This window comes from Notothenia coriiceps, unplaced genomic scaffold, assembly GCF_000735185.1.
Source record: "Notothenia coriiceps isolate Sejong01 unplaced genomic scaffold, NC01 NC01_scaffold00017392, whole genome shotgun sequence".
Classification (NCBI taxonomy): Eukaryota; Metazoa; Chordata; class Actinopteri; order Perciformes; family Nototheniidae; genus Notothenia; species Notothenia coriiceps.
Genome location: NW_011350093.1, coordinates 99,540 through 117,550, shown reverse-complemented (window position 1 = coordinate 117,550; position 18,011 = coordinate 99,540). Strand labels below are relative to the sequence as shown.

The window sequence follows — 18,011 nt, the reverse complement described above, 5'->3', positions numbered from 1 at the left end:
CCCGGCCACCAGACGCTCGCCGACGAGTCCTCCTTCTGGGCCTGGCTCCAGAAGGGGACCCCGGGCTTCCTCCGGGCCGGGTATCCTCACTTCGTGTGTCGTCTTTCATGAGGTCTTGTGAACCAATCTTAGTCTGGCCCCTTGCCTTAGTCTGGCCCCTTGCCTGAGACCAATTTGCCATGGGAGACCCTACCAGGAACACAAGGTTCCAGACAACACAGCCCCCAGGTTCATCAGGGCACACAAACCTCTCTACCACGGTAAGGTGCTGGTTCTTCATATCGTATCACAGATTTTGTAATATACGGTCAAATGATTCCAATTAGTTTAAAGAAATATTATTGAAAGCAACTGCTGTAACAATGTCTTGATTACGTCATTAAGTACTGATTGATTAACTAATCCTTGACTCCTGCTTGTGTTGCCTGAACAGGATCTCACATGTATTATTCTGTCTACAATGTGTGGCATTTTTAACATGATAATTGTTGTACTGCTTCTGGGGAAAACACACATTCTGTCATCACGTCTATGGTATCCCTCCTGAAATACAAAGTCTATGATGGATTCATTTAGTTTGAAATGTGCCGGTGACATTTCTTCTGTGATTGTGTGCCAAAAAAGGTGGTAAGTGGGTGAGACTGCAAGCATCCTTCCTACTATCTGTAAACACTGCAGGGAATTGGCAAATTTGTTATTGCAAGAAGTGTGAGGGGTAACCTTTCATTTGACCAAATAATTACTATTTTGATAGCTTAATAGTTTGTTGGCTTTTCATCATAGTCAATAACTACTCAGTTCAGTTTTTCTTAAAAATATGTCAACTTTTTGATTGAAACGTATATTGTAAATAAATTCAATCTAAAATATTTGTTTACACCATTTATTCTGACTGTTGAACAAATCACAACAGAAAACTGAAAATATACACATCTTTCACAGGATATCACTTCCATCACTGCCATATATTATAATTTAAGAATATTTACATATATTACAACACCACATCTGGGACTATGCACATTACTCATTAGATGCAACTAAGTGTTAAAGGGCAGCTGGCTATTCATGCATCAAACCCTGATTTACATTGTATTTCTTATGTACAGCCTGACCCTGATGTGTCAGTGGCAGCCGCAGCTTCCTGCCACCATGTCATTATACTGTTTCAACACCACATTCTCTGCATCATCAAAGTAAAGCAAGTTGATGGAGAAGAGCTTGTCGGGGACGCAGCAGGGTGTGTCGATGCCTTTGATCAGCTTCAGAGCGTTGATGATGGACTGGACGGTGGCGTGGTTGGTGGGCCTCATGTTCTGACCCAGGGGGAAGGGGCAGGAGCCTTTGCAGTGGTAGGCGTTGTAGCCGCGAGGAGACACGATCCAGCCCGACCAGCCGATCTCCTCAAAGTCGACGTAGAGGGGCTGGCGCTGGCAGGGCGAAGAGGCACCGTCCTCCTCGCTGTAGTCCAGGGAGCGGGCGATGCGGGGGGGCGGGCCTGACATGGGGGCTGAGGGCAGGTCGGAGCTGACTTCTGTATCCTTCGGGTCTGTTTAGAGAAAGGAGAGCATTTTTGTTAGAAAAAAGTCAGTTTATTCACTATTTTCTTCTGAATTGGAACATAGCATGTCATATTTCATGTCCTTTCTTCTTATATTGCTCTTATTCTGAAGGGTTTTGGTTGTTAGCAGCAGAAGAATGTTTTGATAGCCAATAATAACTGGATGTCAGATTTTACCCTTACTATGTTTCTGATAACTGAATTAATTTACAAGGGTTTCCCCAAGGCCCCACAATTCTTATCCCTGCTCATCAAGACTGTGTGTTTTTTTTATATCACTGGACATAATCCAATCAATCAAATTACATTAACTTGACCTAAACTCACCAGTGTTTTCCAGAGTAGTGGAGCGGCTGCCATCGTCTGTGAAGAGGACCAACATGGGCTGTTTGCTCTGGTGATGGTTGCGTCCTGAAGCGAAGCGGATCAGCTTCAGATCCATCTGACTTCCTCCAAGAGTCCGAACCACCACATGGAGCCCCAGGTTACTGCGTTCATCGCTCATCCAGGAGCGGACCTTAATAAAGAAGTTCACATTAGTCAAGTAAAACTCATAGCTTAAGCAGGTCTGTAAAGAAAAGTCTGTATATGTGATTGAAGGCCTTAAAGGGGAGTAAATACTTACTGCTTGTGTAATGGTGAACACTTCCCAGCCAGTAGAGTGGACTGGGATCAGTCTAGAGGACAGCAGCTTCTTCTCCTGTGTGTTGTTGTTTTTGCTGGTGTGAAGCAGCTGATAAACACTAACCTGAATGAAAAAGAGGTAATGGATGATTAAAGTTATGTCCCTGGAGGAGATGCATTGTAATGGGTTTAAAGCATTTCATAACATTGTTACCGTAATCTTAGTGAATGGTACATACCTGGCAGAAATGGTGTCTGTTGAGTGTCAGTGTAGCCTGAGGTCTCAGCTTGAACAGATGCAGCTCTGCAGTGAGAATCTTCTCAGTTCTTGCAACCGTGGACAAATTGAACCTGAACTCCACCTGTTCACTGCGCACTGCAAATGAAATGATAACATTAGAAACAAGAACAAGCGTGACCCTATTTCATTGACTAAAAAACCAGCAAGAAACGCATGCATGTATGGATAAAATCTTACATTTGTCAAAGAAGCTGCGCACAGTATTCCCCTCCAGCAGATACGGGTCCTTAGTCACACCGTCCACATCAGCAACAGTGTTGTACAGATCGAGCATGTACTGAGGTGGCTGTTTGTGCCCATGCATAGCAGGAGGATCATCCATCCCAAAAACTTCCAGAAGTCTCTTAATTGCAGCTGAGCGTACTTCCCCTGACTCGGCGGTGAACTGATTCTCCAGGTAGCCGAGTGGAGGCCGTGCAGCGGTGGTGCAAACTAAAGCGGCAAAGCTGATCACAAACAGCAACATGTCTGAAGGTAGAGTAGATTCCTTGTGCGTCGGTGTCCTCGGAGCACACAACCGGCCAGATTGTAACTGGAGTTGGAGTGACTGCAGGATCCTGGAAGCTTGACTTTTTATATCAAATGCTCCCGTTCACTCTTCAGCCTTGGTAAACAGCAGTAAAGATGCTATTTGGCTGCCAATGTAAATCGCCAATCAGCCAACATAAAGGGAGACTAATGGCGGTGTTAACAAGGTGTGAACCCGATTGTAGATTTTATTCAAGCCCATTGTCCCGACGTCTGGCAATAAATGTTCAATAAACTAATTTCATCCTTTGAAATAGCTTGGTACTTATGGACCAGTGTCTATGTTGTGCAGGAATACATTTTATGTATCATGCAATCGGAGATAAATGAAAGAAATGTGAACAGAATAAACCTGAAGCTGATCTCTTCAGGAAGTGCATTCACCATGGGAGGTCGACGGCCACTAAATGAATCCATTAATTTAGAATAAGGGGCACAGTGCCTTAGGTGGAAACCAATTACTTCGATAAAGAGACGGGTGTCCCTGTCTACACCTCGAGAGCTTAACATAACTGCTTATCCCGTGACTGCTGGATAATCACCACATTTGCAAAAAAAGAACTCCAAATGCAATGCGGTTAAGCTGATCTGGTGCTAAAAACATTATTTCAACTTTAGTCAGTTCGATCATTTCCAATCTTAAAAACACCCGCCTTATTACATTCTCATGTTACTCAAGTTAATCAAGATAAGATAAGATGGACCTTTATTAATCCCCGTGGGGAAATTCAGTAGTTTAACAGCAACAAGGTAAGAATGAAAAACAGGACAGCAAATGTTCCTTTGGGTGTACATTTCCTGAAGATTTAAGAACACAATTGTGTGTACACTGAAAATGTTATGGTTCCATTCAGTTTACCTTTCAACACTTAGATACAGAAATATATATATACAAAGATAATGCATTTTAATCAACCCTTAGTTAAAGACAACAATCTTAGTCATTATTTTAACTTAAAAGTTTGTTTTTGTTTATTTGTATTTCTTAAAACCAACTGAATTCCTTCCTATTTGTCTGACAAATGGCGCACTGTGCCATTTGGTAACTTTGATTTTTACTCACAATTGCAAGAGCAAAACGTTTGTTTCCCCAGCTGTAATAAACAATTAGACATCAAAGTGTTGTCTACATGACACCTTGTAAGCAAGTCATAAAACTTCTTCTCTTAAGATGACAGAAAAAAAAACACAAAAGAGTTTTTCGCACGTTGATATGAAAATAAGGAGCTATTAGCTACCTGCACGTGTGTTTTTTCAAAGGGACATTTGCAAAACTGGTGGGCTTTTCATGTGCTCCATACCTGTGCTTCTTCAAAGGCTGTTTTTAGCTCCTTGATACTTTAAACACTCACTTAAACAAATAATGGTTTTGATTTGTTTCAGAATGTTTTTATCAGATTGTCTTACATCATGTCAACAGAGCTGGGAGAAGTACTCGGTTATTGTACTTCAGTAAAAGTAGAAGTACCAGAGTGTAGAATACTATGTCACAAGTGAAAGTCGAAAAGTATTAGCATCAAAATAAACTTAAAGTACCAGAAGTAAAAGTACTTATTATGTAGATCGGTCCATTTCAGAATAATATATTTTATGTTTTGATTATAATTATTGATGCATTGAAGTGTTTATCACAGCTGGTGAAGGTGCAGCTAGTCTAAAAGACTTTGCATAATGCAGGGTAGCTGCTGCATTTACTCCAGGTGTAACTTAAGTCTGATTTAAGTGATGATCATATTTCACATTATTAATCCAAATCTGAAAAGTAACTACAGGTACTGAATAAATGTAGAGGAGTAAAAGTACACAATTTACCTCTGAATTTTAGTGGGGTAGAAATACAATGTAGCATAAAAAGGAAATACTCAAGTCTCTCAAAAGTGTACTTACAGTGCTTGAGTACATGTACTCGTTACTTCCCACATCTGCATGTCAAGCATGCCAATACTTCCTCTTGTGACTGTTATATTTCCTTGTTTTTCTTAACTCAAACCCCACAGTAATAACTTTTTTTAAGTAATGACATTGATATAATAATGTTACAGAAGGCTACACCTTGTATTTGCTATGTGGGGAAGTTTCTCAAGTGCTATTTGAGGTTATATTTCTTAGAAATATTTATTTTTTATTCGTGTTTTTGGTACAAATAGGGTGCTCCAGTTAACAAATACCTCACAGATTATTGTATTAAATTTATTTACAAAATTATCATTTAAACATATATTACATATAATACAAAAATACTTTAGGAGAACTAATTCTTAAACGGATGTCAGACTTTTTGGTGGGGTCGACAATGGACTGTTGAAAACTCCTGAGAAGGGATTTGAAGTGGTTTCCAGTAGGGGGCGCTGTGGTCAGTTTTGACAAAGGCAGGATATGATGGAGAGGATAGTGCGTATCTGTCCATGCTGGTCGAGGAAGCTGTGGGTCTCATAGCCCTCAGGAACACAGGAGCTGGACTGTTTTTCAGCCCACAAGTGGCAAACTGCTGGATCAGATTGATTTCTGCAAAATAAAATTGAAATAACATTTAATTCCCTTTGTGCTACACATCAAAGCTGTTTGTTGCCAGAAGCATACATAGAAAAATCAATAAAATGCCTTAATGAATGCCTCTGTTTGGTTACACTGTGAAAGTTAACTCCAGTATGTGAGGTTCTTGTATGCTTATATCAGCTTATGCCTGTCAAGTTTGACTGAAGTCATTATGAGTGTCAGTGCTTCCACTATGCAATACACAAACACCATGCATTAAGACATGCATTAACCTGACCTGCTGTTGGCGCGGTGATAACAAATTCATACTGTGCACCAAAAAAGTTGTAAAAAACCCTAAAGCTTTAATTTATATTAAAGTTGAAAGCCCAAATGTCATTATATTTAAATTAGCTGGAACTTTCTCTTAAAGCAACAATAAGTGCAATTGTGCATTGCTGGTGCATTAGTCTCAATTGTCCTAAATCTTGTTCAAAATATACTGAATATTTCAGGTTGAATTTAGGGAAAAGATGTTTAAAACAAGTGCACATTACATCTAGAATACTTTAATTTGATTTGAAAGCTGGAGCTCTAAAACATCTTGGCTTTCAACATTTAACTCAGTGTCAATATCATAAAGCTAAAAAAAGTGCTGAATAATGTTGCTATGATGCAGGGTTTTTTAAATGAAAAGATATGACTTTTTTTGTATTTGTCTGTGCACTATTTCCCCTCTCCAGCCATTCAATCAAAATCCAATGATATTATGAAGGAACTACATTACATGTCATTTTGTTAGACACTTTTATCCAAAGCGACTTACATACACTCAGTACTGAACTATTAGGTACATTTGTAATGGGGATCTCTTATTATGCCATTTACTTCATATACAATTATATACGGTATTTTCTTCTACTTTGTTATGAGAATGAGGCAGACTTCTGAAGGAGGGACATTTGGTTCAGGAATGTAACGCTGACGACATGCTGAGCACAGAAAGTGTCAGAGCTCACAGGCAATTGTTATGAGAGGGTCCGAGGAGGTGTGGGTGTGTGGCAGCTGTGTTCATGCTTACCTGAGAAGGCATCGGGTTCCTGTAGTGCAGCCTCCCAAACATCTGCCAACGTCTATTTCCTGTGGAAAATTAGCAACACACAGAGAGGGCAATCAGCACAGCTGGTCACAAACATTGACCCAGTGGAGCCATGGACAGCTGTTGTTTACGGCTCTGATCCGACACCTGCAGGGGCCATTTGTGTTTGCACTGCAGACACACCCTTGGTGCTGAGGCACAGCCAAACACCAACTCTGTCCATAAAATCAGTCTTTAAATCCTTAATCTAATAAATCTTTCATCAAGTTAAGTCTGGGGTTAAGATAAGAAATAGTTATATCAATCTTTGTTGTATTGATCTGATTGTGGATGAACTTCGCATTAAGTGCTTCAAAGCTTTTGTGAGGTTTGATCGAGGATAATGAGACTAAATCCTAATTTGCTACAATTGGGCCACAAAGCAGTTTAAATCAGGTTTCGATTGTATTTTCCTGAATTAAGTTGAGCTGGAACTCAAACCTGCCAGTCTCTGTTGTGTATTGTTGCTGGCTGTGCATGAGTTTGGCCAGTGGATTAGCTTGATTAAGTGCTGTCTTCCACATGAGAGTCAGATGAATAAAGATACTTCATTACTGTCTGGCACCCGACAAGACCCTCGTTTCCTCTGAACTCCACTACAATAGAGACAGTGTGAAACCGGCATCACAAATGAATCACGTGTGTGGTGTTAAGTAAGCCATGGTAATCAAAGAAGAGAGGAGAAGGCTGGATTCAAATATAGAGTTGAAGTCATGTACATTTTTCTATTGTGGATAAACAAGACAGAAACATTTCTTTAGTGAAAGTTAAGAATGTACACCTACTTTAAGTCTCTCCTCTTTGACTCCATCGTTGTGGACTACTTCGTAGTGATACTCCATGTATGGGACCCTGTAGCAGCTTTCTTTCAGCTCACAGGACACCACTGTCTGGATCAGCTCCACTTTGTTTGGGGTTTCCACCAACTCTGAGTCAAACTTAGTGGGAACACAGGAGAATCCCTCTGTGGAGGATTAAGAAAGGAAGAAATTGAGTTATATGGGCAGAAGGTATCAGCTCAATAATAATATCTGATCCAAATGAAAACAAAAACAACACCAGATTGGCTTTGGGATCACTCCCACCCTAATTGATAGGTCTTTAAATTACTAGAAAGCAATTTCACAAGTTTTTATTCTGATTATGTTACAGAGAAGGGTTTGATCAAGTGATTTTAATTAAACAGACAAACTCCTGAGTAAGTAAAACTATTGTATTGTGTATGTTCATGTAGCTTGAATTGTGAAATGGCCCAAAAATGAGCATTGGGAATTTAATTGCATCAGCATTGTGGTAGATTCTGATGAAAGCAGTGCAGGACTGCTTCGACTATATGGGCCTGCAGTGACTATCACTATAACTAAAGTAGGCCTATATCCTTTTAGGTTGTTTGTGTTTTTTTAACACAAACATTGTGCAGTTTCATATTATTAATAGTTTAACATGGTGACACCTATCTACCTTCAAATTAGTTTTGAGGTCAGACAATGTCAAATAAAGATTTTTTTGAACTAGCTTTACTTAATGTTTTCTGTTCTAGTTAAAAATATCTTGCATCGTTATCTCCCTTATAGTTTTAGATAATAATAGACTAACTGACTGAGTTCTATTCAACCTATGTGTGTTAGGAAACTCAATCATATTTCATCTGATCAGCTGCTCATTGTATATTTGTTTATCCTCTTCCTGTTTTTATTGTTATTTGGAACGCAGGTAGCTGCACAATACACACGCACACGCACGCGCACACACACACACACAGCCACACGCACACACACACACACACACACACACACACACACACACACACACACACACACACACACACACACCTGGTGAACCCTTGGACCGGGAGCAGCCTCCCACGTCCAAGACAGCCTCATATGGTGTCTCGCTGTAGTAAGTCCTGAGCGCGGGCACGCGGAGGCACTGGGTCAGATTGAGCTCGCACTGGCACTCCTGGATGATATCCAACTCGCGGGGTCCCTCCAGCAGCAGCAGCCGGTCCACGCGCACCCCGGTTGGCTCACACACCTGGTTCATCCCGCAGGAGGACAGCTGGCCCTGCGGCCCGGGGCTCTCTGGAGCTGAGGGTCCGCGCGCCCTCGTCTTTTGTAAGAGAAATAAGATATGTCAGAACATGTTTCTGTGTCCATCATTGTGAGTGGTGGAAATTATTTTCAGAGTGCTATTACAATTAAAGTGCATTCATAATAATTTAAGAGCTATGCGGATATTCCTACTTAAACCATCAATATATCTTACAGAACTATCATACATCCTTTAAAAACAATATACGTGATTTGATGACGCGTCAGTTATAACGTCATACTAATGTCTATTTGAGTTTAAGTAGATAACTTTACAATTACAAAGGGACAGCGCCCCCGTGTGGCCACCTGGGGAAACTCAACTTACTTTTTTACTCCTGAGAAATTCCAGCATTGAGGAATGTCTGGAGTATTCCTGCTGCCCTGCTTCATGTGAGGGCCTGGGTGCCCCCCCACAGTGCGACCTGCACACCCCCACATCCACACTGACAGGACTCCCAGAGATGTCTGTGAGCAGAGTCACACAAAATAAATTTGAGGGCAGACAGCAAGATTAATAACATAGAAAACATACTTTTTTAAACACGTAAGGCTAATCATGTCAGTTGCTTTTACATGAAATCCTCCGACAAATTATACTGTGGCTTATTTTAGAGGATTGAAGACTTGCAGTTAATTGCAAATCAAAACATGTGCTTTTACTGATGGAAGAACATGTGGTTGGGTGTTACCTTCTCCAATGTAGACAAAGTGGCTCTGTCTCTTGCAGCACAGCCTCTGTGTGATCAGGTTTCTGTGATCTATGTGGTTACTAAACACTCCGGTCACTAGAAAACACAATCAGAAAGTTAACACTTTTATGCTTTTACTCAATGTATACTTGTATAATGTCACACTTTATATATTTCCCAAAATAGGCAGATTCAGATCAATGGGATCACACTGTTTTACACACAAGTTAAGCTTCCATATTTCCAAGTCTTTAATGAATCAAAAACCGAAATTAGCAGGTACTTACGTTACGCCCAGACAGGTTTATTAATGCTTAGAATAATAGCTTTACAAGAAGAAAAATGAATGTTGGTGTCATGCATGACTATTATTCAGTTCAGCATCACCCCATCCACTACACTCATGTTTACCAATGTTATTACAAGGGATTAGCAGGTATATTTGATCCGGTTGGTGTCAGTCCAGTCAGTGAAGCTGCTTTAATACATGTCACAGCAGCAGCAGCAGAGCATAGAGTAAACAGTACTTACAGGTCAGGTGGAGGGCACACAGGAGGAGAAGAAAAGGCCGGGGTACATCCATGGCTTTAATCCGAATCTGCTCCTCAGCTGCCAGATACTGAGTGTCCCTCTGCTCACTGACGCCTCTGATATTTATATGGGATCAAGCTTCAGCCCCAAATGTCACCTGAAAACAAGCTCTCAGACTGGTGTAGGGTCAGAAAAAGTGAGAGCTACTCAAATTTCCATGCGGAATGCTTTGTGGGATGGAGTTCTTACAAGCAGGGGCCTTCACTTCAAAGGAAATCTCCACAGCCTCTCTGTTTCTGTTGCGAGGACCGAGTGGCTCGAGTGTGTCGACCGGCCCGAGCTCTCTCTAATGAAGTGTTTAAGTAGCCTCGAGCCATTAAAGCGTCGCTCATTCAAAGGCCTTAATCATCTTTTATCTCAGGGGGAAGGTGTTTAGCACCTCTGACTTAAAACAAAACCTGGCCCAAACACATAAACAGGATCAGCATGGGGGCCTGAGCCTCCCCTTCAGAAGCCCCAGCACCTTTGTGTTTATTCAACATGACACCAAATGGCCAGAGCAAATCCCAGCTTATTTTTCTCTTCAGAGAAAGGGGCTAAAAGAAATATTAGAATAAAATACATTTCAAACATTTCAATCTCTGTGTATTTAACATTTTAGAGTTGAATGTAAGCTTAAGAACACAGTAGACTGGCAAAAAGGCCTAGAATAAACCTCAAAAAATTTAAAAAGGGCGACATTAATACCCTGTGAAGCTTTATTTACAGGCATAACACATATGGTCCAAATAAATCATCTTAATGTCAGGAAAACCACTTTAATATGGTGTAACGTTGGCATTTGACTTATTCTTCATTCATATCTCAACAAGGTGTTAACCCTTCTTTGAAGTGTTGATATGATCCCCTCATTTTCAGCGGGATCAACGGATCATCGTTCAGAGAGCTATCAGCACTCAGACCTGTTGATTAAGGTGACGCCTGCAGCAGTTTCAATTGTGGATTGCTTTCACAAATCCTATTGAAATGAATCATAATCCTGGTTGAAGCCAGATATAATTGTAGTAATCACTTGATTGAATTATTCAGATCATATGATATGTTGTCAGGAAACTCTACTATAAAGATTACCACAATTGTTTTACAAGCTAAAGGGACCCTGCGGGAGAGCGGGCCCACACAGCTGTAATTTCGTTATTGATTTATAACTGTGTGCTTTGTTTTGTAAAATGTGAAATGGACTCACTTCAAAACGAATAATTGACTGTTCAGGGGTCAGAGGTTAAAAAGTGTGAGACTCATGACCAACAATCTAATGAAAAGCTGTGTGGTTTCTGGATCTACTGATTGTCTCAACAATATAAGGAGTTGAGAGCTTGAAATGTAAACCAGCACAATTCCTTGAGAACTGAGCAAAGTCTCTCAGTTGGAGAAGATATTGTAATACCACAGAAAGCTCCAAAGAAATTATAAATGGACATTGTGCTGAGATTGTTCATCAAACTACCAAGGTCAAGAATTAACCTTTTTTGTATCACTTGAATCTCAAAGTTGACCCCCTGTGTATCAAAATACTAATATATTTTAAAATGCATTCCCTACATAAGTATGGTAATTTTGAACAATGTTTTGAATTATTATATTAACTTGTTATTTTCAATATAATTTGTCTTTAAAGTGACACACCGACAGAGTGAAAACAAAACCTCTTTCATTGAAATAGCAGTAGTCGTATGTTTCCTGCAACCTTTGATAAAGTTTAGTCAACATTTACTGACTTTAAAGAATGATAAAGATCTCCCTACTTTCATTAGAGTCATGACATATTTCGGTCACATGTTAGAACGATATATCAACAGTTATTTATGATCCTTCAAATGTAATAAAGAGAAACTGGCTTCCATGACAGTGTTTGGGCTAAGGGTTAAACTGTACCAAATATTATGGCAATAAACATAATGTCATTCTCAAATAACTTTGAGGTGTGCAATACTTTACGACCGATTTTATCTCTTCCTTTTTGCTGTTGCTCTTTCTACGTTCCCATAAAAATGATTTATTATAAGAGTATGTCAGTCTTTCCCACCAAACTTGCACATACTTCTGTTAACATACACTTCTAGATTTTACAGATAGTTAGGGAGATGGCAGATACATCACTTTTGATGTTAACAAGTTTGTGCTTTTTGGTGCTTAATATCCCATGTCTTGTAATTCATCACATTCGTTTCAGTGTAAAGTGTTTGGTTCAGATTCGGTTTCCTTCGCTAATTTTTTCCAATCATGGTTTTCTTTGTTTGATGAAACAGGGCTAAATATTTCTGAGTACGATGCCAAGTAGCTGTTTCTTTCTGCCCAGGCAAGCAAAAGCAAGAAGCTCAGCACAAATGTCAGTCTGTTGAGATATCGACTAAAAGAAACGAAAGCCTCAGCTCCAAAATCCTTTTCAGGTGCAACCAAATACTTTGCATGTGTTAGTCATACTGTATGTGCCATTAATATATTAGGCATTATTAGTTATCTGTCAGTTTATATTTCACTGTTGCCTTAAGGCATTTTTTACAGCCAATTCAAAGAAAAACCTCACCAGTACAAAGGTTTATCTGTATCCAAGTGTTGATTGATGCTAAAAAAACAATCACTCACTCCCTCCTCTCAACATGTACATTACCAAAAGAGAAGTGTTCGTTAAAACATCAAACACACAGGCCTGTTCAATAATGTTACTACGATGCAAACTACGAAGACAAGGCGGCCAAATACACTGCATTAGTCATAGTGAGGTCTTATCACATGCATGTCCCAGCAGTTCTTGCTGTTGCCGATGGATATGAAAGAAGAACACACATAGATCAATGTGGAAATCCCGCCTCATGTCAGATCAGATCCTGCTGGTTGTAAATCAGCACATCACAGTCACCGAAACGCTCATTGAAGATGTGTGCACACCTGCTTTCTTTCTGCAGATATGTTGCCCTGCAGTTGTAATGTGGCATAGTGGGTTAGTGCGTTGGTGTTTGGATCAGGGGAGCACAGGTTCAAACCCCACTGCAGTCAGCATGTCGTTGTGTCCCTGGGCAAGACACTTCACCCCAAATTGCTCCTGTGGGGATTGTCCACAGTATTGACATGTAATGTAATCAGAATACTTCAATCTTGGCATTTTAACGGCTTACTTTGCGGTCAGCAGTGTATCATTACCTAAAAAGCACCGTCACCCAAAGAGCCACAATGGAAAAAAGCACTTAATAGGCTATGCAAATATTGTTTATACATTTCATATGTATTTATTTTAGATATATTTTCAAAGAGAAGATAAATAAGAATATGGGGAGCATACAAATGTATAACTGTCATCATGTTAAAGGCAAACAGTGTGTGAACGTATTATTTAAACGAGTTGTCAAATAAATGTGGTGGAGTAGAAAGTAAGTTTGCTTCTAAAATGTTGTGAAGTAGAAGTATAAAGTGGCATCAAAAGTGCATTTACCCAAACAAATTACTTAGTAAATGTACTTAGTTACTATACAGCACTGTGTACAGCTTAAGTAAAATGGTGAATGTGTTACTTTTGCACTGTAAATCGCTGCCTACAGTGGTTTTTATCATTGCAGGTATCCATAGTAAAACTGTTCTGATTTTAGTTACACATCTACTTCTTACACAGAACTTTGCCATATATGACAATTGTGTTTAAACTTTTGCAAGTAAAATACTGCCTGCATAAAAGTGTTTAATGATGGTAACGTCAGGTGGTGAAGGAGATTTGTTCTTCATAGCAGGCTCATAAAGAAACAATGTGCAGACATTTCCAAGAGCATTCAGATTGTAAATGCTGTGTGCCTTGTGTAATAATAATTCAAACGCCTCATAAATAAATATGAGCAGGAAAAGGGTGTTCCCTTTCCTCCTTTTATTTGTATACAAAATGTCCCTGTTTTAATGAAATATAGTGTTAAAATGTTTATCACAAAAAAGTGGGCTTAACAGAAAATCTGTGTAGAAACCTTTATGAACAAATGTATTTACTTAGTACATATCTGACATTAACGATTAAACACATTTGTGCATTCTTTAGAAGAGAGAAACTTGTTCTGCCATAGGCCTACTGGGTCAGGCTACAAGGAAGTGGAGAGGAAAATAGCATGATGTGTTTCATACTGCCTAGTGAAGTCTACTAGTTTTACTTTGAATGAATGACTGTCAAGAAAACATCTATAGCAATGATTTTATATCACTGTATAGTAGGTTTAAGTAATGCATTAGCAATTGTGGCTAAAAATACAAAACAAAAATAATAAGTTTCAGAATCAGAAACGGGTTTATTACCAGACAGGTGAACATATTCTTAAACTATCAACAACAATAGGGTTTGGGATGATAAGCAACATTTATTGATATAATGCTTATACAGGAACAAATACATATACAAAAAAATATATGAAAAGACAGACAGTTTAACATTTCAGAAAAAAGTTAAGACAAGAGTTTCTCCTTTTCTATGAGACAGATTTCCCAAATGCATTTACATTTAATGATTAGTGTTTGAATATAAACGATTATTGATGGCCATCTCATGCAAGAAGTACTCATGTATTATTATCATTTACACTGATCACCATTTATTAAGCAGCTTATTGAATACCTCATGTATTAAAAGGCAAGAAAACGGTCACAAAAGTATTCTCATTGGAGCAGCCATGCTACTGAAGGCGTTTATATGTCAGTTCATTCTCAAACAACAAGGTGCTGCTGCGATTCTACCCAAGCGTTGACCTTTGCCTTAGTGCAGAGTGAAAGCAAAAGTAATGCTTGAAGATTTCCTTGGCCAGCCTCATCGACTAGATTCCAGAAAGACACCATAAAACCGTGTGTTGCTTAATGATAAGATTTGGCAGATGAAGGCGAATGACTCTGGGCCATTTCAGCTGGCAGACGCCCTCAGCCTCTGTACGGCTGATCGTGCTGTGAGGAGAACAACAACATTAAATGTCAATTATTTTGAAAAGGGTATGTGTATTTTAGAGTAGCATGATGCCTTTTTGTTACAAAAAAACAACCTAAATGTCATTTCTGGAGACTATCAAAACAAGGATAGAAAAATCGAACATCCTTTTTAAACCAGCATGACATGATGACATGGACAGTTTTGCAGCTTCCTTAATCTCATACCTTCATGGGTTTCTTGTGACCCCTTGGGCGTCTGTCAATCTTATTTCTCAGATCTGTGACCCATTTCTCTTTGGGGTTTGCACAAAACTCACGCCCCCTCTTCATGGTGAAGCTAAAGGATAATCGATTCAAACATGTTTATTTTGAGCAGCAATGAGAGAACATGTTATGCCAAAGTTGAAGTGAGTTCAGTATCACAGTGGACGTTCTTATCGTTTTTTAAATCTTTACTTACATAACAGCAGGGATGTTGCAGCCTCCATCTGGTACCTGCAATCTGTAGGCCACTGCATGTCTTTGAGTGCTCCTGCCCAACTTTCTCACGTACTTCAAACAGCAGTCGTCATAGGTCGCTGAAGAATCAGAAATCCAGAGCAGTAAAGTCAGAAATCGAATACAATCCAGTGCCACCACAACAACGACAGTAAAATACTATTCATACATCACACAGTCAAATAATCAGGCAACACAACGCCGAAGGTCCTCGATCCAACACAGTGAGGTAACCTCCAACGCAGGTTAGACAATAAACCTGCCTTTTTATCTTTATTGTCGAAAACGATTTGACACTACAGTCGGATACCCGCTGCTCTATTTCAGGGACTTACTTTGAGCGAGGGCAAGGCAGACACAAGTCAGACTCAGCAAGATGAGCGTGTTGAACCGCATGGTGAGGTCTGTATATCAGCTCTGGAAGAAGACAGATGAAACCAAAAAGTAAAAAGAAAGCTGACCTGCAATCAGCTTTATCACTCTGATAATTATCCCTCTGCTCTGCCGACGCCTTTCCTATTCACGTTGGAAACCTTGAACCTTGAACAAATATTTCACAACACCTCTCTTTATGTTTATGTACATACATTTGTATCAAACAGCTATGACTTTTTAACCCTACAACTCTCGGTTGTCAAACACATCTAATTCTCTAGAGTCACATTACACGCCTGTTGAATGAAGAAAATCATAGCTCTGAAACATTATCCAATTTGTTTTTGATTGCCATAAATGTTTAAATTATTCTTTGATATTTTCTCTTTTGGTAAGCAAATAAATGTGATCTTGTGGTAGGACACACAAATGAAATATTATTGCTTTTAATTGCTTTTGGTGCTGTGAAAAGTGAAAGAATGATAAATAATCCAAACAAAACTGATACGAATTACATAAATTGTACTGAATCGAGTCTGATAACACACTTATGACCGTACAAAATATGGAGGAAACTCCAAATAATCTTTTTTTTTACCATGTGATTGCTTATAACTTACCTCTTAAGTTGCAGATGTATTCCCTTCTCTCTTCTTGTGTCTGTGCAGGTGAGGCGAGGCCGTCTTATATAGAGCTCACACGCACGCCAGGGATCATATTTCCATAAATGCAGCTTACCTTTGCACCCCATCTCATCTTTTTTTTTTTCGTTCAGGGGATTTTTTTTCTTTCCCTGATTGCTGTATTCAAGTATCAGTCTTACCATTGGGAATTGGACCCCTACCTTATGTAAAGATAATTTTGATCATTGGTATTTGAGTCAAACAAGCTCATTTTCCAAAGCAAAACATTTTTACTTCTACAGTTTTCAAACATTTTCAAGAAGCGGGGAATTCTCAGCATGCATAAAAAAAGACTTTGTTTTTAAGTCTGCATTTTGATTTAGTACGACCAAACAGATCTTACCATGAAATAAACTCCCTTGTTACCTCGGGTTGTTTTAGTTGGAGTCTAGCCTGGTAAACTCTTAAAGGTTTTTGAGAAATACTTAGGCTTCCAAAGTGACAGTTGAAGGAAGGTGTTTAATGCCAACACACACATTTGTTTTCAACTCGTGTCGAAAAGAGTTCCTTGGAGTAAATCCTTGTACTCAAGACAGCATTTAACAAAAAGGATGGAGTAAAAGACTTTAAAGCAATTGAGTTGTTATGCTAACATGCAGCTGTTAAAGGTAATCCTGCCCATTTCCTTAACTTGATAAAGTTTCAAGTTTTTTTAACACAAGCAACTCAACTATGTTTATATTTGTCGGCAAGTTTTGTTCAAAGAGGGTAGACTTTAAGGGAAGGGACTGTCACGATTCTTAGGTCATGTCACTGTTTTAGTTTTGTTTGTCTGGTAATGGGTTTTGTTCTCCCTGTGTTTTCCTGCCTGTCGTTAGTTTCCCTGTTGTGTCTGATTGTGTTCACCTGTTGCCCTTGTGTTTCTCCTTCCCTGCCCGGCTGTTTCTCGTCCCGTGATTACCCCCTCATTCTGTCAGGGTGCGTGGAAAAGGTAGGACCCAAATGCAGTATTAACAAAAAGCGAGCTTTAATTTACAAAAAAAGCCGATGACAAAAGAAAACAAGAGACAAACTTAGCATTACCAAAACAGGGGAGCACGAGTAAATAATCCAGGATCAAATCTTCAAGGACAAACATGGAGCGTGACATGAAGGGAAAGACTAACAATGAACCAACACCGAACACAGGAAGAGACCAGACTAAATATAGGGAGTGGTAATCACGAGACGAGAAACAGCCGGGCAGGGAAGGAGAAACACAAGGGCAACAGGTGAACACAATCAGACAATCAGACACACCAGGGAAACTAACGACAGGGAGGAAAACACAGGGAGAACAAAACCCATTACCTGACACACAAAACTAAAACAGTGACATGACATAAGAATCGTGACAGGGACATCATATTTATATACCGATGTTATCAATACAATAGACTACATATGGATATGCATTTGTATCTAATATTCACGATGCTGAGTATTGTTTTTACTGTCGTTTCAATGTATACCTAACGTTTAAATGCACATACAGTACATTCACTATAACACATGTAGGAGCAACTAATTTAAAACAGGCAGAATAGCATTACTCACATCTCTCAGTTAACCACTTTCCCCTTTTATTA

The 18,011-nt window shown here is 39.4% G+C and overlaps 3 protein-coding genes across 3 annotated transcripts; all 3 read right to left on the bottom strand.

Annotated features, from left to right (window-relative positions):
- Nucleotides 1-947: 947 nt before the first annotated feature.
- admp (anti-dorsalizing morphogenic protein) lies at nucleotides 948-3,377 on the bottom strand. The gene is made up of 5 exons (XM_010776810.1): nucleotides 2,664-3,377; nucleotides 2,425-2,561; nucleotides 2,187-2,309; nucleotides 1,889-2,078; nucleotides 948-1,549 (listed from the first exon to the last, which is right to left on the bottom strand). The coding sequence occupies exons 1-5, from the start codon at nucleotides 2,950-2,952 to the stop codon at nucleotides 1,125-1,127; spliced, it is 1,164 nt and encodes a 387-aa protein (XP_010775112.1). The 5' UTR covers nucleotides 2,953-3,377; the 3' UTR covers nucleotides 948-1,124.
- A 1,499-nt stretch (nucleotides 3,378-4,876) lies between these two features.
- Nucleotides 4,877-9,992, bottom strand: pnhd (pinhead). The gene is made up of 7 exons (XM_010776818.1): nucleotides 9,941-9,992; nucleotides 9,410-9,505; nucleotides 9,046-9,185; nucleotides 8,460-8,736; nucleotides 7,413-7,591; nucleotides 6,571-6,629; nucleotides 4,877-5,519 (listed from the first exon to the last, which is right to left on the bottom strand). Exons 1-7 carry the CDS (start codon nucleotides 9,990-9,992, stop codon nucleotides 5,369-5,371), a joined length of 954 nt encoding a protein of 317 aa, XP_010775120.1. The 3' UTR covers nucleotides 4,877-5,368.
- Nucleotides 9,993-14,238: 4,246 nt separating this feature from the next.
- On the bottom strand, nucleotides 14,239-16,489 carry LOC104950306 (C-C motif chemokine 25-like). Its single transcript, XM_010776808.1, has 5 exons — nucleotides 16,381-16,489; nucleotides 15,721-15,802; nucleotides 15,348-15,465; nucleotides 15,113-15,224; nucleotides 14,239-14,905 (listed from the first exon to the last, which is right to left on the bottom strand). Exons 2-5 carry the CDS (start codon nucleotides 15,779-15,781, stop codon nucleotides 14,882-14,884), a joined length of 315 nt encoding a protein of 104 aa, XP_010775110.1. The 5' UTR covers nucleotides 15,782-15,802; nucleotides 16,381-16,489; the 3' UTR covers nucleotides 14,239-14,881.
- Nucleotides 16,490-18,011: the final 1,522 nt, after the last annotated feature.